Source organism: Rhamphochromis sp. 'chilingali', assembly GCF_963969265.1.
Source record: "Rhamphochromis sp. 'chilingali' genome assembly, chromosome: 19".
NCBI lineage: Eukaryota > Metazoa > Chordata > Actinopteri > Cichliformes > Cichlidae > Rhamphochromis > Rhamphochromis sp. 'chilingali'.
Window position 1 is genome coordinate 1,710,333 of NC_137946.1, and position 21,634 is coordinate 1,731,966.

General features: G+C 43.0%; 1 protein-coding gene across 8 annotated transcripts in view; it reads left to right on the top strand.

The window, feature by feature from the left end:
* The first annotated feature begins 696 nt into the window (after positions 1-696).
* The window catches only part of auts2a (activator of transcription and developmental regulator AUTS2 a), a 364,715-nt gene continuing 343,777 nt past the window's right edge, over positions 697-21,634 (top strand). For all 8 annotated transcript variants that reach the window (XM_080866329.1, XM_080866333.1, XM_080866332.1 and 5 more), the window contains exons 1-2: positions 697-852; positions 2,909-3,642. In XM_080866329.1, the coding sequence (XP_080722455.1) occupies positions 3,355-3,642 (288 nt within the window). In that variant the 5' untranslated portion in view covers positions 697-852; positions 2,909-3,354. The remainder of the gene's footprint in view (positions 853-2,908; positions 3,643-21,634) is intronic.

A 21,634-nucleotide genomic window follows, 5' to 3' on the forward strand; every position in this document is an offset into this window, starting at 1 on the left:
AGACACCACCTGCAGTGCTGGTTGGGTGGAGTTAGTTGGCCACAGGTGTCCTTGAAGCAAGAGTTCATACTTTATGAGAACATTGTAGCTAACGTATCTGTCCTGAAGGAGGGGGATAAATAATGAATTATTTAAAATTACTAAATAATTTGGATGAAATAAAGATACAGTCGCTAAACTAATAATAAAAAATTGAGTTGCTGCTTCTCTTCTCCATAAAATCAATTGTGTGGCTTTGTCTTTAGCTTGGTGGGCGTTAACGACCACAGGCTGCTGTTCAATTTAGTATTTAAGCAATTATGCTAATGAATGCATATTTTACCATTTAATGATAAAGCCGAGGTTCATGAAGTAATGACCGGACACTTTCTTCTAGTATTCATCACCACTTCCTACTTGAACCGTTCACCTGACGCGCATTTGCAATTATTTTGTCACGCATGTACGATAAAAACATTAAAAATGCGCCGGTTGCAAATCATAATTAAGTTCGGAAATAACAAGACTGTACAAAGTGGCTCCAGCACATTTGACTTGCAGCTAAGTTAGTAGCCGTACTGTATCTTTACCGTTACTCGCAGAACAAACGTCCACGGACAGCACTATTTGCGCCGAGGAGGAAGCGTGCAGCCTGTAAAGCGGCACTGCGGCATCGCCGTATCACTGCGCCCCGGTCTCCCTTCTCCGGGATCCTGAAGCTCGGATCTGGGGAGAGGAGGAGGAGATACCCTATGGTTTTCCTTCGCGGGATTTATTTTGCCAGCTCCAAACCTTCTTGTGCTTTATCTTTATTTTTTCTTTAGTGACTGAAGGCCTTCAACTTGTCCGGACGGTCCCTCCCCACTCTCAAGGGTTTGCAATTCTTGGTTTTGCATGACGTGTCTTGGAGCAAAAGGAAAAAAAAGAAGAGAGAGAGAGAGAGAGAGAGAGGCTTGCTTTTGTTGTGTGTCTTATAGTAGAAAATGAAGCTTGGAGAGCCGGAGCAGGAGGCAGTGCCAGTCCGCTGCTGCTGCTGTGGGCTGGACTGGATTACAGAGCCTGAGATCTTTACTGACAGCACAGGCAGACAAAAAGGGACTGTGAGCTGAGACAAGAGAAAGAGTCTTTGCTGAACTGGAAAAGCCAGGGCGAGTGCTAGGACACAGTTTGTGTGTGTGTGTGTGTGTGTGTGTGTGTGTGTGTGTGTGTGTGTGTGTGTGTGTGTTTAAATAAGCGATATTTTGGGAGCTATTTGCACAGTGTCTGTGTGCCATTAGATGAGTATTGGCATGGGGCATCAGGTTAAAGGCACAGGTACTTAAAAAAGGCTTAGAAGCATTATCACGGTAAAGGTGCATTTGCCTTCTTGGGGGTGTTGTTAGAAGACTGAACATGTACTGTGAAATGAATAGCTGTAAATGGTTGATGCACACTTAATTGTTGGCATGCAGGCTTGTTAGTGCCTTTGTTGTGTATGCCTTTGATCAAGCCCCCCAAAATGGTTGTGACTGTGCATGCTTAAAACATTTGTCACTTTGCAGGGTCGAGCAGAGCATACATGCTGCAGAATCCAGATGAGCTCACTACATGACAGCCCGTGTCCAAGGAGACACTGTAAAGTTGAAGATGGTGGTTGACTGTGACAGATTGGTTTTTGGTTTGGGTGGTGATGCAGAAAAGGGTTCATTCCTCTGTGCTTGAAACGTCCACCTGGATTCTGGAGGCTTAGTAAAAGCCTGCAGTTAGTTCGGTCTGAAGCAGTTTTCTTCAACATACGAATACCATTTCTGTGATGTAATGGATGGGAATTATTATTCTGGACACACTGAGAAGCCATATGTGTTTTGGACTACGATGCCAGAGTGACTTTCTGTGGCTTTAGGCCTAGTCTGCTGGGCTGCTCCTGAGAATGATGTAGAATAGCACTGCAAGCTGTTGAATGTTGCATCCTCATATTATAAAGCAGCCAGATGCCTTCAGTGTCAGTGAAGGCAGGCTCTGCTAAGCTCTGCAGCCAAACACAGGATAACCTTAATAAAGGGTCGTGGCATTTGTTTAGAGTGTGTAAAACCTCAAACGCGTGTCTCTGTTCAATTAGACCTACTTTTAATTTGTGAAAGGAGAAGTGTAGTCATGTCTGTGTGCCAGGTGATGTTTTGAAAGAAATGAATGGTGAACTGAAACAGGTTGTCAGGGGGAATCTGTTAATTTCAGCAATTCATTTATGGATGTCTACAAGTCAAAGCTATATTATTCAAGCGCAGCTCCCAAATATTGACTCGTCTAATTTGTCTTTTATGTCTGTTTATGCTGCAACTTTATTATTAGTGATGTTGCACAGTGAAAGTGAATGAAATGTCATTTCTGATGCATGTGAGTGTGTGCCAAAATGTTGATCATTTGCATTAAAACTAATGTAGTGAGCAGACAAATAGAGTATATTGTTCACCTTGTCAGTTTAATTATTGTAGCAGGAAGAAAGTGCTGCACAGTGCTGAAGCGCTGTCACAGAGTTTACATTTGTAGCTGTCACCAGGCCAAAAATAATCCCAGGAAACTTAAGCCATCGTGTAGCAAAATAACACTGGTGTTATATAATTTACACAAGGAGCTCAATCATTTAAAAACACAGTTTATGTTAGAAAACTTGGCAAAAGCTTTTGCGACACCAGTAAAAGAGCACTTACAACACATAATCATCTCATCTCGGGGCTTAATGACCTGGCAGTGTAAAAAGCACAGTATACTCAGCAGATGCAACTAATAAAACATTCATCTTGCATTATGCACCAAGCCAAGAACCTTCTGTTGTAGCATGCAGCACCTATCGGAAAATGGCTCATTAGCTCCAATGCACTGTTGAACTTGCTGAGTGAACATGTTGCAAATGCATGCACTCTCTCTCTCTCTGTCCATCTTTATTTTGCAGGAGCGTGAGTTTGCTGACCTTGGGTAAGAGCAGTTCCTGGAGAAGAAAGATGTGGCGGCACCTGCTCATCTCATCACGGCGGGGCACGTTCACTGAGCAGACATTTGCTTTAACTTGAAAAGTCCTTCCCCTGGCAAAATCGACAGCTTGCCGATAACGTGTTTAATAGATCATTTTACACCTCCGCTGTAGGATTTGATGGACTGCCTTTGGGGATCTTTTCGTGAAGCCTAGCTGGGTTCACTGAGTCAGTGCGCTTTTGAGTTTCCCATAAAAGGCTTCATCTGTTGGATATTATGATTACCTTGGATCTATCCCACTGATAACATTCTCTTGGATATTGTGGAGATTCTCCTCAAGGGGGTCTTTGCCCAAGTGGAGGTTTAGCAGTGCCGCGTTGGGCCCTCGAAGGCTTTGATTCCCGGTTAACAGGAGGGTTTATTTGGATGCTTCCAATGAAGGACATGGATGGCCCTCGATCTAGTGGTCTCCGGAAGAAGAGGAAGTCGAGGTCCGAGAGGGATCGGGAGAGGAGATCAAATGGGATACAGAACAACCACGTGAAGGGCTCCGTGTTTCGCTTCTCCTCTGACTCAGAGCGGGAGGGTGACAGGGAGCCCTCGTCGTCCCGACCTCGACCTCCACGAAGAAAGCGGAAGGAGTCTACTTCTGCCGAAGAGGACATCATTGACGGCTTTTCCATCACAGGGTTCGTGACCCTCGAGGCCCTGGAGGTGAGTTCTGTACCACGGAGTGGGAGGGGACTTGTTTGCACTTACACATTAAACTCGAGCTGTCAGACGGTGTGTTCTGCTGAATGGATCGGTCAGGTACTTTTGTTTTTAGCTCCTACCTGTGTGTTTGGCTGTGGTGTGAGCTGGTGTTCAGCAGATGCAGGCTGATGTTGTCTGGATGAGTTTTCTTGCAAAGCCTCACACCAGATGAAGTATGTTGAGCTATGGTTGTAGAAGCTGTTGTGCCTTTGTGCGCTTTGGCACGAGAGAGCAATTTGATCCATGTTACAACAGTTTATTCACTGGTGGTAATTTATTATGTGCTGGCTATCCATTTTCCTTGGCTGACCTCCAGTGATATAGTTCTACATTATGACTTGCATGAGCAAGCATTTTATATAGAGCCTAACTGCTACATTTTTCTGTAGTGGCAAGTTACACAATTGTGTGACAAACCTCTGCAGTTGTGGAAATATTCTGCTCTAGGTGTTGCCATTTGTCCATGTCAGTTTTTAGCTATCGCGGAGTCTATTTTGTCGTGACTGTCGTGACTGTAGAATAAGGACAGCGATTGACACGAAGAAGCGTCATGAGGAAACAAACGGCAACAGGAAGTACAGACGTGTCTACATATTCGACCCAAAGACATTTGAGCAGATAGGGTTGCTACATTAACGGGTGGTTATTCTACATCCAGCATTACTGATCTACATTATTAACTTCATTATCTGTCCTCCCAAGGTTCGAGGGTATAAGTTTGACACTAAGGTATGCAGTGCGGTGCTAATCTCTCGTTCACTAGTTTGGTCCATATCAAGGATATAAAGAGTCGTACTTGTCCTCATTGTATCCTTTTGTTACACAGAGCCACACTTTTCGCAGTTCAAGAGTTGCTTACGGTCATGTTTTTATTCCTCTTTATTCAGAGTGACTCCATTGAACAGTCGTGGGCTCTTGTGCTTCTCTGTGCGTCCTTTCTTTCTCCTCGCTCTGCCTGACCTTTCAGTTGTTCTTTCCGTTGATGTTTTCTGGATCAGTCTGCTAAAGAATTGCTGTTCAGTTTGAGTGTCTGGTTAAAATGACAACAGCCCAGCGTATGTGCATAACAGAAGGCAAGGCAAGTTTATTTGTATAGCACAATTCAACAACAAGGTGATTCAAAGTGCTTTACAGAGACATTAGAAACAAGAACAAATAAAAAGCATGATTTAAAATTGATTAAAACAAGCAAATAAACTAACTAACTAATTAACAAACAAACAAACAAACAAACAAACAAAACAGTATATAAAATCAAAACAGATAAAATCAGAACAGTAGATAAAATCAGTAGTTAAATGTAAGTTTTGAAATTTAAGCTTAAAGTGTGGATTTGGTGCTTTATTCAAATGCAGCTGAGAACAGGTGAGTCTTCAACCTGGATTTGAATAAACTGAGTGTTTCAGCTGATCTGAGGCTTTCTGGGAGTTTGTTCCAGATATAAGGAGCATAAAAGCTGAATGCAGCTTCTCCGTGTCTGGTTCTGACTCTGGGAACTGATAAAAGACCGGATCCAGATGACCTGAGGGATCTGGAAGGTTCATACTGGGTCAGGAGGTCACTGATGTATTTTGGTCCTAAACCATTCAGAGCTTTATAGGCCAGCATCAGAACTTTAAAGTCTATCCTCTGACGGACAGGCAGCCAGTGTAAGGACCTCAGAGCTGGACTGATGTGGTCCACTTTTTTGGTCTTAGTGAGGACTCGAGCAGCAGAGTTCTGAATGAGCTGTAGTTGTCTGACTGATTTTTTTAGGTAGACCTGTAAAGATGCTGTTACAGTAATCAAGCCTACTAAAGATGAATGCATGGACTAGTTTTTCCAGGTCCTGTTGAGACATCAGATCTTTTATCCTTGATATATTCTTGAGGTGATAGTAAGCTGACTTTGTTATTGTCTTAATGTGTTTTTCTAAGTTTAGGTCTGCATCCATCACTACACCCAAATTTCTCGCCTGGTTTGTGGTTTTTAGATGTATAGATTGAAGTTCTCTGGTGACCTGTAATCGTTTTTCTTTGGCGCCAAAGACTATTACCTCAGTTTTGTTTTTGTTTAGCTGGAGAAAATTGTGGCACAACCAGTCATTAATTTCCTCAATGCATTTACCAAGAGCCTGTACAGGGCCTCGGTCTCCTGGTGACATTGTGATATATATTTGTGTGTCATCTGCATAGCTGTGATAGTTTATTTTGTTGTTGTTTATAATCTGTGCCAGTGGGAGCATGTAGATGTTAAACAGAAGGGGTCCCAAGATGGAACCTTGGGGAACTCCACATGTGATACTTGTCTGCTCAGATGTGAAGTTACCTATTGATACAAAGTATTTCCTGTTTTCTACGTATGTTTTGAACCAGTTTAGTACAGTTCCTGAAAGACCTGTCCAGTTCTCCAGTCGTTTGAGTAATATGTTGTGGTCAACTGTATCAAATGCTGCACTGAGATCCAGTAAAACTAGGACTGACATTTTTCCACTGTCTGTATTCAGACATATGTCATTAAACACTTTGGTCAGAGCGGTTTCAGTGCTGTGGTTCTGTCTAAAACCTGACTGGAAGGCATCGTAGCAATTATTCTGTTTTAAAAAGTAACTGAGCTGTTGAGAAACTGCTTTTTCAATGATCTTACTTAAAAACGGGAGATTTGAGATCGGCCTGTAGTTGTTCATTTGTGTCTTGTCAAGATTGTCCTTTTTCAGTATAGGTTTGATTACAGCAGTTTTTAGTGATTCTGGAAACACACCTGATAATAAAGAAAAGTTGACGATCTGTAACAGGTCTGACTCTAAAGTCTTTGAGACCTTTTTGAAAAAACTTGTTGGCAGGACATCTAAACAGCAGGAGGAGGAGTTCAGTTGACCTAAGATGTCCTCCAGGTCTTTGCTGTTAATAGGTTGAAACTGTTTGATGGTGTTTAAACAGTTTTTTGGTGGACACAGTACATATCCTGGATCTGCTGTTGATGTACCAATTGCTTGTCTAATTTTTTGGATTTTGTCTGTGAAGAATTTGGCAAAGTCATTGCAGGCCATGGTCGAATGAAGTTCAGCTGCCACTGACACAGGAGGGTTTGTTAGCCTGTCAACTGTAGAAAATAAGACCCGAGCATTATGGCTGTTTTTAGTGATGATGTCAGAGAAGTAGGACCTTCTTGCACTCCTCAGTTGTAAATTATAATTGTGAAGTTTCTCTTTATAAATGTCATAATGAACCTGGAGGTTTGTTTTTCTCCATCTGCGCTCAGCTTTCCTACACTCTCTTTTTTCATTTTTCACCAGTGTGGAGTTTCTCCATGGAGACTTTTTCCTTCCAGAGATAACCTTCACCTTAATGGGAGCAATAGTGTCCATTACATTTAACATGTTAGCATTGAAGCTATTGACGAGCTCATTGACTGACCCTCTGGGCAGGTCAGGTGTTAATGGGAAGACCTGGTTAAAAATTGCACTACTGTGTTCAGTTATGCACCGTTTTGTGATCACTGTTGTTGATATATTTGTGTGGGCTGAGATTTTACTTTCAAAGAAAACACAGTAATGATCAGACAGGCCCACATCAGACACAGTAACCTTTGAAATGCTCAGGCCTTTGGAGATCAGTAGGTCAAGAGTGTGTCCTCTATTATGTGTGGCCTCTGTTACATGCTGAGTCAGCCCAAAGTTGCCCAGAGTGTTACTCAGGTCTTTAGTCCCTTTGAATGTTTGAATGTTAAAATCCCCAGCAATAATTACACAGTCAAAATCAACACAGATCACAGACAGCAGTTCACTGAGGTCATTAAAAAAGTCTGTGCAGTATTTGGGAGGCCTGTAAACATTAAGAAACACAACTTTGGATGGGGCCTTCAGCTGTAAAGCCACATATTCAAAAGACTGAAAACTTCCAGGAGATAGCTGCTTACATTGAAATGATTCATTAAATAAGACAGCAACCCCTCCTCCTCTCCTGCTCACCCTGGCCTCACTGATAAAACTGTAGTTAGGAGGGGTCGTCTCGATGAGAACAGCTCCACTGTTACTTTGGTCCAACCAAGTTTCAGTTAAAAACATAAAATCAAGGCTGTGCTCAGTGATTAAATCATTAATTAAAAATGTTTTCCCAGCTAGAGATCTAATGTTTAATAAAGCCAACTTAAGTGTTTTAGAGGTATTACTTGTCCCCTCGTGTTTGGGAGCAGTCTGTGGCACACAAGGTATGTTTACTATGTTTAAAGATCTTTTAGAGTGCAGCTCTCTGTGTTTTGACCAGGCCACATGTCTCCTGTCACCTAAAAGTACAGAAATTTTAAAACCTTCTAGTAAACAGGGTCCCAGCTTCTCCTGGGAAAAGTCATCACTGCCATAATCCTCACAGCCCGGACCCTTCACACATCACGCATCAGACTGCGGAGACAGGGCATGAAGAGGAACTAAGGGGGGCGAGGCTGGGCAATGTGACTTCGATTGCTCTGTTGAGGGTGGGGCTCGATGGCGAACCTTTGGCCGCTCTGGTGGGGGGTTTATGGGGGACAAAAAGGGATTGGGACGGGGGGTAGATCTGAGCCCAGCATTGACCCGCTCCATCATCTCCTCAGTGAATTTCAGGTGTGGGGAGGAGGGAGAAAGGGAGGGGGAGGAGGGTGATGGCCTGTCAGGGGTTTGGGGGACTGGGGAAGGTTGTGGTCCCTTGTCCTGGTCGTTGGTGTTGTTGAGAGAGTTGGAGGCAAATAGGGACCCCTCTTCTTGCCTTAGATGTCTCTCCTTTCTGAGGCTCTTCCCGGGTGGGGGCAAATGGAGCTCCTCTTCAAGGTTTCTGCTGGGCTTTGTCTGTTCTTGGAGTTCTGTTTGTTCCTCTTTATGAGATAACTCCTCGTTTATCTCAGCCTTGGCACCAAGCACGGATGGATGACGTATGAAATAAAACAAGTTGGAGGTGAACAGTTTCACCCCTGACTTGTTAAAATTAAATCCATTTGCTTTGAACAGATGCCTGCGTTCCCAAAAAATATTAAAGTTGTCGATAAAGTGCACTGAGTGGTCAGCACATGCTGATATAAGCCATTTATTCAGTGTAAACAACCTGCTGAATCTCTCGTCTCCTCCTCTGACCGGCGGTACAGGTCCACTGATGAATACAGCTGCATTCAGAGAGTTTACAGTATTTAATAATCCAGTAAAGTCCCGTTTCAGAACCTCCGACTGTTGTTTGGACACATCGTTTGACCCTGTGTGCAGAACAATGTTTGTCACAGTTGGATATTCATCTGCAATTTGAAGAATTCTCTCCTTCAGGTTGTTGACCATATCGTTAGGAAAGCAGCCGGTTATAATTCTAGACAACGGGGAGTAGCAATTTTAATACATAAAAATGTTAATTTTACAGTACTCGATACAGTTATAGATCCAGAGGGTAGATTTCTAATTATTAAACTATCAATATTGAACAAAAAACTATGTATTGTTAGTATATATGGTCCAAATGTTGATGAACCCTCATTCTTCCACGGTTTTTTTAGTGCACTCTCTGAACACCTTGATTGCACACTCATTCTTGGCGGTGACCTCAACCTTGGACTAAATGAAGAAATGGATAGGCTCAACACAACAGGAACTCAGCGTAATTGGCAGTCCACAAATATAATCAAACAGTATATGAACGACTTTGGTCTTTGCGATGCATGGCGCTCTCTTCACCCCACCAGTAAGGAATATACTTTTTTCTCGCATGTTCATCACTCCTACTCTCGTCTGGATTATTTTTTGGTCAGCAGCTCACTGCTGTGTGACATTTCAGACACTGAGATTCATCCTATAGCTGTCAGCGATCATGCTCCTGTATCTTTAACACTAATGCACAAGAATAATACTACGCCAAGTAAAAACTGGAGATTTAATATATCACTACTTAAAGATGAAGACTTTATTAAATACTTTAAAAAGGAATGGACTTCATATTTAGACTTTAATGACACTCCCGGAATATCTGCTTCTGTTCTATGGGAAGCAGGGAAAGCTGTGATGAGAGGTAAAATAATTTCTTTCTCATCACACAAAAAGAAAGAAGAAAACAAAAATATTCAGGAATTAGAAAAAAACATCAAATCACTAGAAGAAGCCTACGCGTCCCACCAAGATCAGGAAACATTGAACAAAATACGCAAAACAAAACTAGAATTAAATGAAACTATTAATAAAAAAACACAATTCCTTATACAAAGACTTCGCTTGCAGAATTTTGAACACAGTAACAAATCAGGTCGATTTCTAGCTAACCAGCTAAAAATAAATAAAGAAAAAATAACTATATGTGCTGCTAAAGATTTATCGGGGAACACAATATATGATCCTGGAAGAATAAACAACATTTTTAGGGATTTCTATGAAACTTTATACTCACCACAAATAAACCCATCTAAAAATGAAATTGATCTGTTTCTTGACAACGTAACTCTTCCAAAATTACTAGACAGTCAAGCAATGGAACTGGATTCGCCACTGACGCCAAGTGAACTCCAGGAAGCCCTGATAAGTATGCCCAATAATAAGGCTCCAGGTCCAGACGGCTTCCCTGCAGAATTCTACAAAGAATTCTGGACAATTTTGGCACCAGTATTCCACAGCATGTTGCAGGAAATCGAGGAAAAGGGCAGACTACCACCAAATATGAATTCTGCCAACATTAGTCTCCTGCTAAAACCAGGCAAAGACCCTTTATTTCCCTCAAGCTATCGTCCAATTTCTCTTTTAAATGTAGACCTTAAAATAATCTGCAAAGCTCTCTCAAAGAGATTAGAGAAAATGACCCCCCTCTTAATTCATCCTGACCAAACTGGTTTCATAAAAGGTCGGCACTCCTCAACAAACACTCGTAGATTACTTAATTTAATAGACTACTCATACGATAAAAACATCGAAACCATAATATTATCTCTAGATGCAGAAAAAGCATTTGACAGAGTTAATTGGAAATTTTTATTCGCAACTTTACACAAATTTGGTTTTGGAAACTCTTTCATAAACTGGATAAGAATATTATACAATTCCCCAACGGCTCGTATCAGAACAAATGACCAGACATCCTCCAGCTTCTGTCTCCTGAGGGGCACCAGACAGGGATGCCCACTCTCCCCTTCACTTTTTGCAATTTTTATCGAACCTCTAGCAGCAGCATTTAGACAGGCTACAACAATTAAGGGCATAAAATGTAAGAACATAGAACATAAAATCAGTCTCTATGCGGATGATGTGTTGCTTTTTCTGCAAAACACACAAACCAACCTCTCTGAGGTAATTACTTTAATAAACTGGTTTTCAAGAGTTTCAGATTATTCAATTAACTGGCCAAAATCTACAGTTCTCCCCATTAACTGCTCCTTCCATAATTCTTCCTCTGCCCCACTGCAATCCGGAAATATTAAATATTTAGGTATTAATGTCTCTCCTAAGCTTTCAGACTTAACTAAACTAAACCACATCCCACTTCTAAAGAAAGTAGAAGGCGATCTGACTAGATGGAAATCTTTACCCATATCACTCATGGGAAGGGTCGCCACTATAAAAATGATGATCTTGCCAAAAATAAATTACTTATTTTTGATGATCCCTAACAAACCATCACAAGATTGGTTCAGATCTCTGGATTCATATATTTCCAAATTCCTTTGGAAAGATAAATCCCCGCGTATTAGCTTAAAAACGCTACAAAGAACCAAGGATAGAGGAGGATTAGATCTGCCTAATTTTCACCAATACTTCTTAGCCAACAGGCTTCAGTTCATCTCAGAATGGTTAAAACATACCTTCTTAGTTGAGCCCTGGCTAGATGTTGAACAGGCACTATGCAAGGATCTAGAGATTTCAGACCTACCATTTATTAGCTCAAACATCAAAAGACATAAATGCTTTAAAAGTATCAACATCAGCTTTTCTCTAACAGCATGGTGGGAGTTTCTAAAAATAACGGAGTCTTCATTAATCCCATGCAAACGTACACCTATCTGGAATAACCCTGACATATTACAAAACAATAATATGATTAATTTCCCAGAATGGAGTTGTAAAGGAATTAAATACTTAGAACATATATTAGAGGGAACAGAATTTATTCCATTTGACAGACTAGTTGAACAATATGGGATCAACAAGACAAGGTTTTTAGAATATCAACAAATTAAATCCATAGTAAAAAAGAAATTTAACCTCAGTCAAGTTGAATTACAAACACCACTAAGTGCGGCACATTTTCTTACTCTTAAATCCCCCAAATTATTATCTAAAATATGCAGAACACTTTCTAAATTAGATGAATCAATATCCCTTCCTACTGCAAAGTGGGAAGCAGATTTATCAGTCAACCTAGACCAAAACTTCTGGTCTCAGATTTGCTTAAAAACTTTCAAATTAATTAAAAATCCCAGTCTGCAATTAATACAATACAAAATACTTCATAGAGTGCACTATACAGGTCATCGGATGTTCAAGATGGGCTTTACATCTTCCAACAACTGCTCACACTGTCAAGGCAATACACCAGACAATTACATCCACGCTCTTTGGTTCTGTCCACCAGTGCAAAAGTTTTGGCGCGAGATATGTGAAGACTTATCAAAGTGTCTGAAATGTAACATCCCAACTTCCCCCTTAGTGTGTTTGTTGGGCAGCTTAGATAATGTCACTTCAGAAAAGAATATCGCCCATATGATCTTCACTGCCCTATGCATAGCCAAGAAAACAGTCCTCATGAACTGGAAAAATAAAAATAATCTTAATTCTAACCAATATAGAAATTATCTATTAGATTACATTAGTCTTGACACAGCCTCTGCCACCACATTAGATCAATTGCTCTGGGCCCCTTTTATCAGCTCCATCACCTAGTGGGGGTGGGGGGTCATAGTTTGGTCCCGCCTTCACTGTTGTGATTGGTGAGGGGGTAGGGACAGGCTTAGGGCGTCGGGGGGTTCCCCGGAGGCATCTTCCTTGGGGAGCTCAACCCGGGGTAGCGGTCACGTCCGGTTGGGGGCTCTGTTGGCTCTCAGGTGACTGTTTCCTCGCGGCTGCGTGCAGCGGGGCTAGGGGAGGGTCTGTGCTGACGGACGTGGGTTACTGACCTGGCAACCTGGCTGCCCCTGGGTGGGTCCGGGATGGGCGTGAGGTTCTGGGGGCGCTCCGTCTCTGGGCTGGGGCCCGGGCCGGGCCTCGGGGGCTTGGGTCCTGGTTGGTGTGTTGCCGGGGTTGTGGGCGGGTGGGTGCATGGGGGCCCGGCCCTGGAGCAGGGTGCCGCCGGTGCGTCGAGCCGCCTGGGGGGCTCTTCAACTGGTGGGGGGGATGGTCACATCTTGCAGGAGCTTTCTTCTCTTCAGGAACTCTCTGCAGGAGGGGGAGATACAGGAGAGGTGGAGGAAGATCTCAGCCTGGGCGTTTACCGTCTTATGTAGTCTGGAAGATGTGTGGATGGTGGGGTGGGTGCAGTTTTCTCTGTGGTGGGGTTGGGTGGACTGTCCAGGGCTCTGTGGAGCCGGGGGGCGCTACTGCACTGGGCCCCAGTCTGATGGGCCTGGGCCCCCCTTCCCTGGCGGGTCGCGGAGGGTGGGAGTGCCTACTGGGGTCAGCGGGGGAGCTGGCCCCAGGGAGGGGTTACCTGCCCCTCCCTTCCTTCCCTCCCCATCTCCAGCTGCCTCCCTCTTCCCGCTCCTCCACAACCACCCACACATGCAGGGCCTTGGAGTAGGGGTATGTCACCAGGGTGCAGAGGAGGCTACCCCCCCCCCCCCCCCCCCCGTCCCCTTCTGGCTGCCTCTGCCTCAATTTTATCCCACAACTTAGACATTCACATTATTCACACTCTCATTACACATACATATAGGATCTTAGGGGTGGGCACAATCACGGAGTCCAAATCTCCATCAGGGTGTATACCTCACCCCTGACGTTGTTGCCCACCTCTCAATTTTAAATACACTTAGTCATTGAGGGCTAGCAGGAGGGACTATGCGCTTACCTGCTGCTCTCTGGCAGGTAGCTCCATGCCCTCCTGGGTTTTAATTGCACCTTAGAACACATATGCATCAACACTACAATGAGCGGGTGGAGGGAGGTTTGGAGTCTTCTCCCACCCCCATTCTCTGCGGCCTGCTGGAGCGGGAGGGCTAGTAGGAGGAGTTGGCCGTCCGACTGCGGTCTGGGGTGTGGGGCCTCCCTGCTGCTGCGGAGTCGGGGTGGTCTGCCTCTCCCCACCGCAGGGAAAAGGGTAACACCACCTGGGTCTGGGTGCAATTCCCCCCTCCAGGGGCAAGGGTACCTAGACCCGGTTCGTAGAGTACGCTTGGGGAGTGTGATTGTGTGTACAGCGTCTCTTTATGTCTGTCTCCACGTTGGTTGAGTGTGGAGTGAGTGCATATGAGAGCATGAGGGTGGGAATGGATGTTTGTGTCTGTGTGTGCCTGTATGTCTGTGTCTATATGTCAGGTTGGGTATCAGACGCCACCTCTCTGGGGACACCTCAGGCCCTCCAAGGTTTGGAGGCCTATCTCCACCCACCACCACTTCCCCTGCCGGTGGCGGACTCCCTCAGGTGTCGGTGTGTTGGTGGTTCTTTGTGTCTGGGGGTGGGCGTCCGGGTACACACCGGCTCACTCCTTGGCGGCCGCATGTCGGGGCCTGGGGCCTGGGGCTCGCTCGGGCCCCTTTGGAGGTGGGGTGCCCCCGGCCTCTCGGCCTGGGGCTCGGTCACTCAGGCACAGCTGGGGGCCGGCGGAGCTCACGGGCGCGTCACTGCAACTCCCCCTGACTTCTGCTCCGCGGCTGCTGGGCGAGCCCTCATCTGGGACTCTCCTCAGCTCTTACTGGAACAGTGGCGCGGCTGCCCCTCTGTTGGTCTTCCATGGTCTCTTGTGTTCTGGGGGCCTCTGGATGTCTGGAGTTTTGATCTCCTCCATACCCGCTTCACAACCTGGAGGACGGGGCTGCGGCCCCCCCACACTCCCTAGCAGATCATTACATGGAGAAACCTTTGGAATGCAAGCATGCTGATCCACACAGGTATGCACACATGGGTATTCACAGACGCGGACTAAAGCTTTCTTGGCTGCTGCCTCAAAGCACACTGTGCGCTGTCTATCTTGCGTGCTGCACAATATCGTTTATTATTTAGTAAATATTGATATCTATGACTAGCTAGTTTATTGTGATGGTGCTTTGTTTTCTCTATTATTATGTTGCTCTTTGTTGTTTGCTGTCTCCTCTGTTTGTTTTTTTTGTTTGTTTTTTTTTTTTTCTCCATACAGGTGACCCAGGAGTTCTTTTTTTTTTTCTCTCTCTTCCCCCCCCTTCTCACCGTCTCTTCTCCCCTTTGGTTTTCTTTCTTTCTCTCCCCCTCTTTCTCTCATTCATTCCCCCTGTCCTATTTATTTAAAAAAAAAAAAAAAGACAAAGGATGAACTGAAGCTCTGCCATCACGTAATGTCGCATACTGCTGTTTCTGATGTCATTTAGAAAAAAAAAAAAAAAAAAAAAGGAAAGCAGAGGACTTTAGTGTTCTTACCGCACATCCTTTGTACATCCTTTACGGCAGAGTCACCCACAATCAGAGTTTCAGGCCTAGCCTTTAGCTTTCCCTGTGGCCTTTCACTTTTTAACAGATTTTCAGACCTTATTTCGCTGCTTTTAGATGGATGGTTGTCCGATATAGATCCAGGGTCCTTTGATAGTGGAGCAAATCTGTTCTGCAGTTTCACATTCAGTTGTTTTGGAGGTTTGTTGTTATTCTTCCTATTCACGGTTGTCCAGTCCTGTTTCGTCTCGTATACAGGGGTAGAAGAGCTTCTCTGTCTCGTAGGAAGTGAAGGCCAGTCGGTTTCAGAGATTTCAGCTCGCTGTGCTCTGCCCGTGATACGTCCTCCCCCTTCCAGGAGACATGATTTATGTCTTGGTTTTGCACCAAGACAGTCTAAGGGGGGATTATCACTTGAGGATTTATAATAATGCACAGAGTCTACTTTCTTGGTCATGTTATCTGTGCTCCTTAGCTGTGTACTAGCTTGCTCATCGCCATTGTTTTGAATCAAAGGCAAGGTTGTTTCATTTCCACACAGTCCCTTTACCTCCACGTTTACTTCTAAGCGATGAATTTTTGTCTCCAGTACTGCAATCTTCTGCAGGAGGCTGTGGTAGTCATCTGTGGAGAGGGAAGGCATCTTGTTGCTAGTTAGCCTAGCGGTTAGCACCTTTCCAGGCTATTGAGGCTGCTCGGTGCCCAGACGCTGTAATCAGGCTTCAGCTGTGTCTAGGCCACAGACACACGGAGCGCTGAGGACAAGGTAACCATAAAATGTTGCTGTTTCTGTTAAGAACACTCTAGTCCTAATGATCTACAAGTGTCCAGAAGTTATCGCAGGTAAGCTCACACAGAAAAAAGGGAAAAAATCAGCATAAAAATCAATAAAAATCAATATAAGAAGCAAAGCATTCAAGAGCAAAGAGATGAAGCGTCCACACTCACAAAGGGGAGGAGACCTTGAGAGAACTTCGGTGCAGTCACAGGGCGAATTGGACAATAGCATGTGCCCCCCCCCCAAAAAAAAACAAACAAACAAACAAACAAAGGACTTCAGTGCAACCTGTGGTATAGTACACTTTTGTCTTTGTCAGTAGTAAGCTCTACCCTGTCTGCTGCTGTAGCCATGGTCCAGGTCCCTGAACACCCCCCAAACTGAGAGTTTACTAATACACCAAAAATCTACTAATAGGTTTAATTGGTGCCATTGTTGCAAAGCAAATAATGCCATTATATGTAAACGCTTTATTGTCCCTGTGTGGATAACTCGTCCCATACCCTTTGTCGTTGAGACGCCGTTCTTGGACCAGGTCGGTGGTGGAGTGCTGTTTTATTTGTAGCATACACATTTTGTTGTGTTACATATATACACACAAACACGGTGCATTTTTGTGCACTGTGGGGAAAAAATGGAGATGGTGAGCTGGTCCTGATGTTTTTAAATAAGAAATGGAAGAAACTCAAATTATTGGTTCATCGAATGTTCAAGAGCGAGAATTTCATGGTTTGATCAGGAGTTGAAGCTGTGTCGCCACCACTTTAGTCCAGGGGGGGCAGTTTGAGCTCTATTAGCAGAGTTGGAGGCACAGAAATCATTTCAGGGACGGCTGAGCCAGAGCAGCGTCTAGCTGTGTGTCTGAGGTAGAATAGGATTATTTTACTGTTTGTATGTTCAGTACCAGAGTGCATTTTGAACTGCAGCACACTTGTTGCCAAACGCAGTAATCTGATTGGTCAGATGTGTTTGTTCAGAACTAAGAAATCTGATTAAACAGGAAAAAAACCCAAAAAACTGAGCTTGGTTTGAAAAAATAAATGTTGTAAATTTGTCTGTGTGAGTTGCTGCATTTAAAATAGATTCGTCTGCAAATGATTTTTAATGCACAGAAAAATCACACGCATGTTACACATCTGTTACACATCTGTTACACATCTGTTACACACGTTTGATCTGTAACTGCTCCTTAAACATCTTTAATAATTTGAACAAGATCTTAAAAATCTTTTTATTTTTTTCAGCAAAAAATAAAAAAATAAAATAAAAGCATAATTTCATTAGCAGGAAGTTAATCTGTTGATATAATCTGTGGCTGATTTTTAAAATAAAAGCCTGAAATAACTACCAGAGTAGACCAGAACGCTTTAAAATCATCACATCATGTAATTACTTACTGGATATTATCAGTGCTGCTTTAATGCTGTTAAGTTATACAATAAAAAAAAATAGAGTTAATTTTTGATGCTCATAGATATCTCAGATTTTCAAAACAAACTTGTATAATTGAGGATTTTTATCTTCAAGTCTTCAAGTTGTCACATTTTCAAATTTAAATTTGGTTCTTAATTAGTCAAACTAAATAGCTAATAATAAAAATTCCCCTTTTCCTTCAGTGTTTTCTGCCAACCTGCAGTTTACTGAAGGTTTCGTTGTACTTTAACGTTTGATTATAACAGATTTATTATCCGCAGCCTCGTCCTGGTGCCTTACGAGAGCCGTTTGCGTAGTTTGTTCATTTATCAGTCTGTTACTGAATTTTAAACAGAATAATGAATGAAAATATTTAAGTGTCATTAAATTAATATTGAGTCACAGCGATCTAGAAAAATCTTGTCAGAGTGGTTTACTCAGTAATAAATATGCTCTTCAAGTAAGAGTAGCAGGAAAAACTAATTATACTTGGTTTGTGTGCCAATTCTGTCTCACACACACACACACACACACACACACACACACTTGCTTGATTCAGCATCATCTAGCAGACAGAATAGATGGCACTATTGAAGTATGCTATAATACTATAATACTTCCACTTCTTGGAGAGCATTAAGTGCAGAGCTTTGTTGAAATGAGCCTCAGATGTAATAATTCAGATGCTGTGAAGTGGGAGAGGTTTATCTTTCTCCTCGGCACTGACTGGATGTAATAACATTTCTTTCACTCTTTGTCCGAGTGTGTTCAGTTCAAAATGTTTGCACGTGTGTTTCATCGGTCTGCTAATTTGTCCCCAACTCATCAGTTAATTTTTAGATCTCTAAAATGTTTTTTTGTTTTTTTTTTTTAATTAAAAAAATGCTAATCTCAGGTTAAAGAATGAATGTAGCGAATATATTATTGAACTGATTGATTAATTGAACACCTCAGGCTGACTGGAGCTGAAGTTTAGTGATTCAGATGTTGAGAAGTTCTGAAACAAGATTTCACTCTATTTTCTACGTCTTGATTCCCCATCTCTCACACACACACACACACACACACACACACACACACACACACACACACACACACACACACACACACACAGCTGCTGACTTTAAATTATGACTGAGAGGAATGAAGGAGGTTTTGATGGACTCGGGTTTGTAAGTCTTCCAGGAGAAACTGCAGCGTGTTTCGTTTCGAATGATTGCCATTTCCTGAGGAATGCTTTGATGTGATAAATGCTGCTGGTGAGACTCCTTACAGCTTCTCGCATATGGATAAGACTACTTAGGAAGGATTTTCATGGCAGTAGACATGGTTTTCATTTTCACATGAATAATTAGGCAACATTTCAATCTTAGTGAGAATCTCTGATTTCTCCGTCTCTGTGTTACTTTATCCCCCTTTATTGTTTATTATTGTTTTTTATTAATTTCACACTAGTGACCCCAGTTTGCTTTGTTTGGACCACATAATATTTCGAGCACACGTATATCACAGTCTGGGTAAAGTTAAATTCTGATGAGGTCAGAGCCCTGGAGGTAGATGCCAGTGCGCTCCATCTGTCACCGCGGTGCTGGAGACACACACTGCTCCCAGGCCTGCTTTCAGTGTGCATGCTGATAGCCTAGCTTTAGGAGCTAAGGCTTCATTGATGAGGCTCCTGAGACCTTCAGCTACCAAGTAGCTTTTGGTAGCTGTTGTACAGTATGTGGTTGTCACAGTTCCTTTGTTGTTTGTCGGTGCTCTTCAGTTCGTGTTCGTTGGTACTGTTGTTAAAGGAAGTAGCTGCTGCTTGAAGAAACCAACCAGCCTTCACCTGCATCAGCTCGTAATGTAACAGGAATGGAGGATGGGCGATATGACCTCAAAATAATATCATCGTATTTCTATAAAACTTGTGATCATATTTCTGATGATATAAGGAAACGATCCAGTGAGTTACTGTCACTGATGACAGACGACATAATTCAATGTGTGAATCTATTAGCATGAGGTGCTAGCAGCACTATAATGCAATAGCAGAGACACAGCATGCGTCAAGTCTAAGCCCAAATGTAACTTTGGTATTTTTCCTGAAAATTGTCAGTAAAAGTATAACGAGACTGCTCAACACTGTAGTTTAACAGCAAGTAAAGTTCCTGAACCTTGTAACTGTTCAGGAGTTGTTACATAAAAACATTAAAATGAAATGTATTTTTGCATGGGGTGTATCTTGCATTAAGCTTTTTAACCAGCTGCTCAAAGCCCTGTAGTTTTACCATTGAACCACATCAGTAATTTCCATCCACCGTCAGCTCTTCCTGTCTTATGGAGTACAGCTCGCCGTTCTCGGTGGAGCCATTTGTGAACATTTGGGTCAGGCGTCACCAGCTGCAAATATCTCTTCCTTCGTAGTCTGGATGGACAGTGAAAGTTTGTTGTTTCCACCTTTCATGGAAAGTTTTCCTGCATATTTTGCAAGACTGCAAAATATGCAAGGAAAGCAAGGAACGCACAGGCTGTTACACGTGGGTGTGCGTTCCTTATTGTTGTGCGCATCAAGCAGGGAATGACACTTTTACATCATTTACACTGATATTATTGCAGATGCACTGCGGCAACAGTAGTTTGTGCACATGTAGGATGTAAGGAATACTTGTGCAGTACTCGTACATGTTCATTACTGTGCAAACCTCTGCTGGTTTAAGGGATGTAGAAAACATCGTGGTCACAATCTCGTAAATGGTTTGTGCAAAAAAAAAATTGAATTGAAAATGTGAACACAAAACAAGGCTACACGTTTACTATTAGCAGTTCTTTATGAGCAGAAGGCTGTTTGTAGTCAAGCGTTAGCCCGAAGGCATGGTGATATTGCTTTATTGAGTGTAGAAACACTATGTGCTTTCTGCTCTCTGCGTGCAATCGTAGTTCATGGATAGCAGATCTAATGCAGTGATACGAAGCAGCTATTCAGTTATTATGACTGTTAGTGTAATAATGTAGAGCTAAGGCACTTCCAAAGCATGCTACAGTATCCAGTGTGACACTGACCATTTGCAACGGTTATTTCCTTGTAATGTGTGTTTTTTCGGTCTCATACAGCACAAACACAACCTGCTACAAGGACAGAGAAGCGCTTCCTCGTTGCACTGAGATCAAAGTACGTAGCAGAAGCTGTCTGAAGGATTTGGTTTAGAGGCCGATTTCTGTTGAGAGAAGCCTGAGCAGCAACTTATTATAGCATTTGAAGAAATGACTAAATTATTGAGTGCCTTGTCCTCCACAAACCTTTGCTGTCTTGCACCCATTTCAGTTGAAAGGGGTCCGTAACCTCGGCGTGCCCCCGCTGACCAGAACCGATTTAAAAACGTTGCCTTAGTTAACCCGTTGCTCCGTTCTTTCCCCATAATTGCTGCTCTGTGATGTCTTTATGTTTGCATTACATTTCAATTTCAATTCAATCTTTATTGGCAGACTTCATGTCCATAAAAAACAAGACAGAAACACACACACAACCCCCCCCCCCCCCCAACACAAGGTATAAACCTTAAATATATATATATATATATATTAGGGGTGCAACGATATTCGTATCGATATTGAACCGTTCGATACAGTGCTTTTGGTTCGGTACGCATATGTATCGAACAATACAACATTTGTAATTTATTTTATCAATTTTCCTTCTGACGATGCTGTCTGTGTTGAGCGCTCAGTGAATCTGTGTTCGACTACTCCGCCTAGGCTGCACTGTCGAGCGCAGATCCACTGAGCGCTCAACACAGACAGCATCGTCAGAAGGAAGAGCGCAGGGCAAGCTAGCAAGACAGAAGTTAAGCTCTCCTTGCAACAGGCAAATTGAACCTCATTCAGATCTGGCGTTTGGAATTATTTTGATTTTCATGTGACGTATGACCCTGAAGGTAAGCGAGTCATGGACTAAAGTAAAACAGTATGTTGGATGTGCCATGCAATGCTCAATTACATTGGTGGGAACTAGTGTGTTAGCGCAGTGAACAGCATAAAAGCAGCTCTGTGTAAACGAGTACATTTGTCTGTTCGACTTTGATTCTCACTCTGGAAAGACGTCTTCATTCACAGCACCCTGCAGGTTTCTTGTTCCTCTAAATCATTTTCCTCTCTAACTTCATTTGTTACACACTTTAAAAAGCAGAAGAAAACACATTGGCCTAATGCACACACACTGCATCGAACGGACCGAGCGTATAAATGGATTACAAAG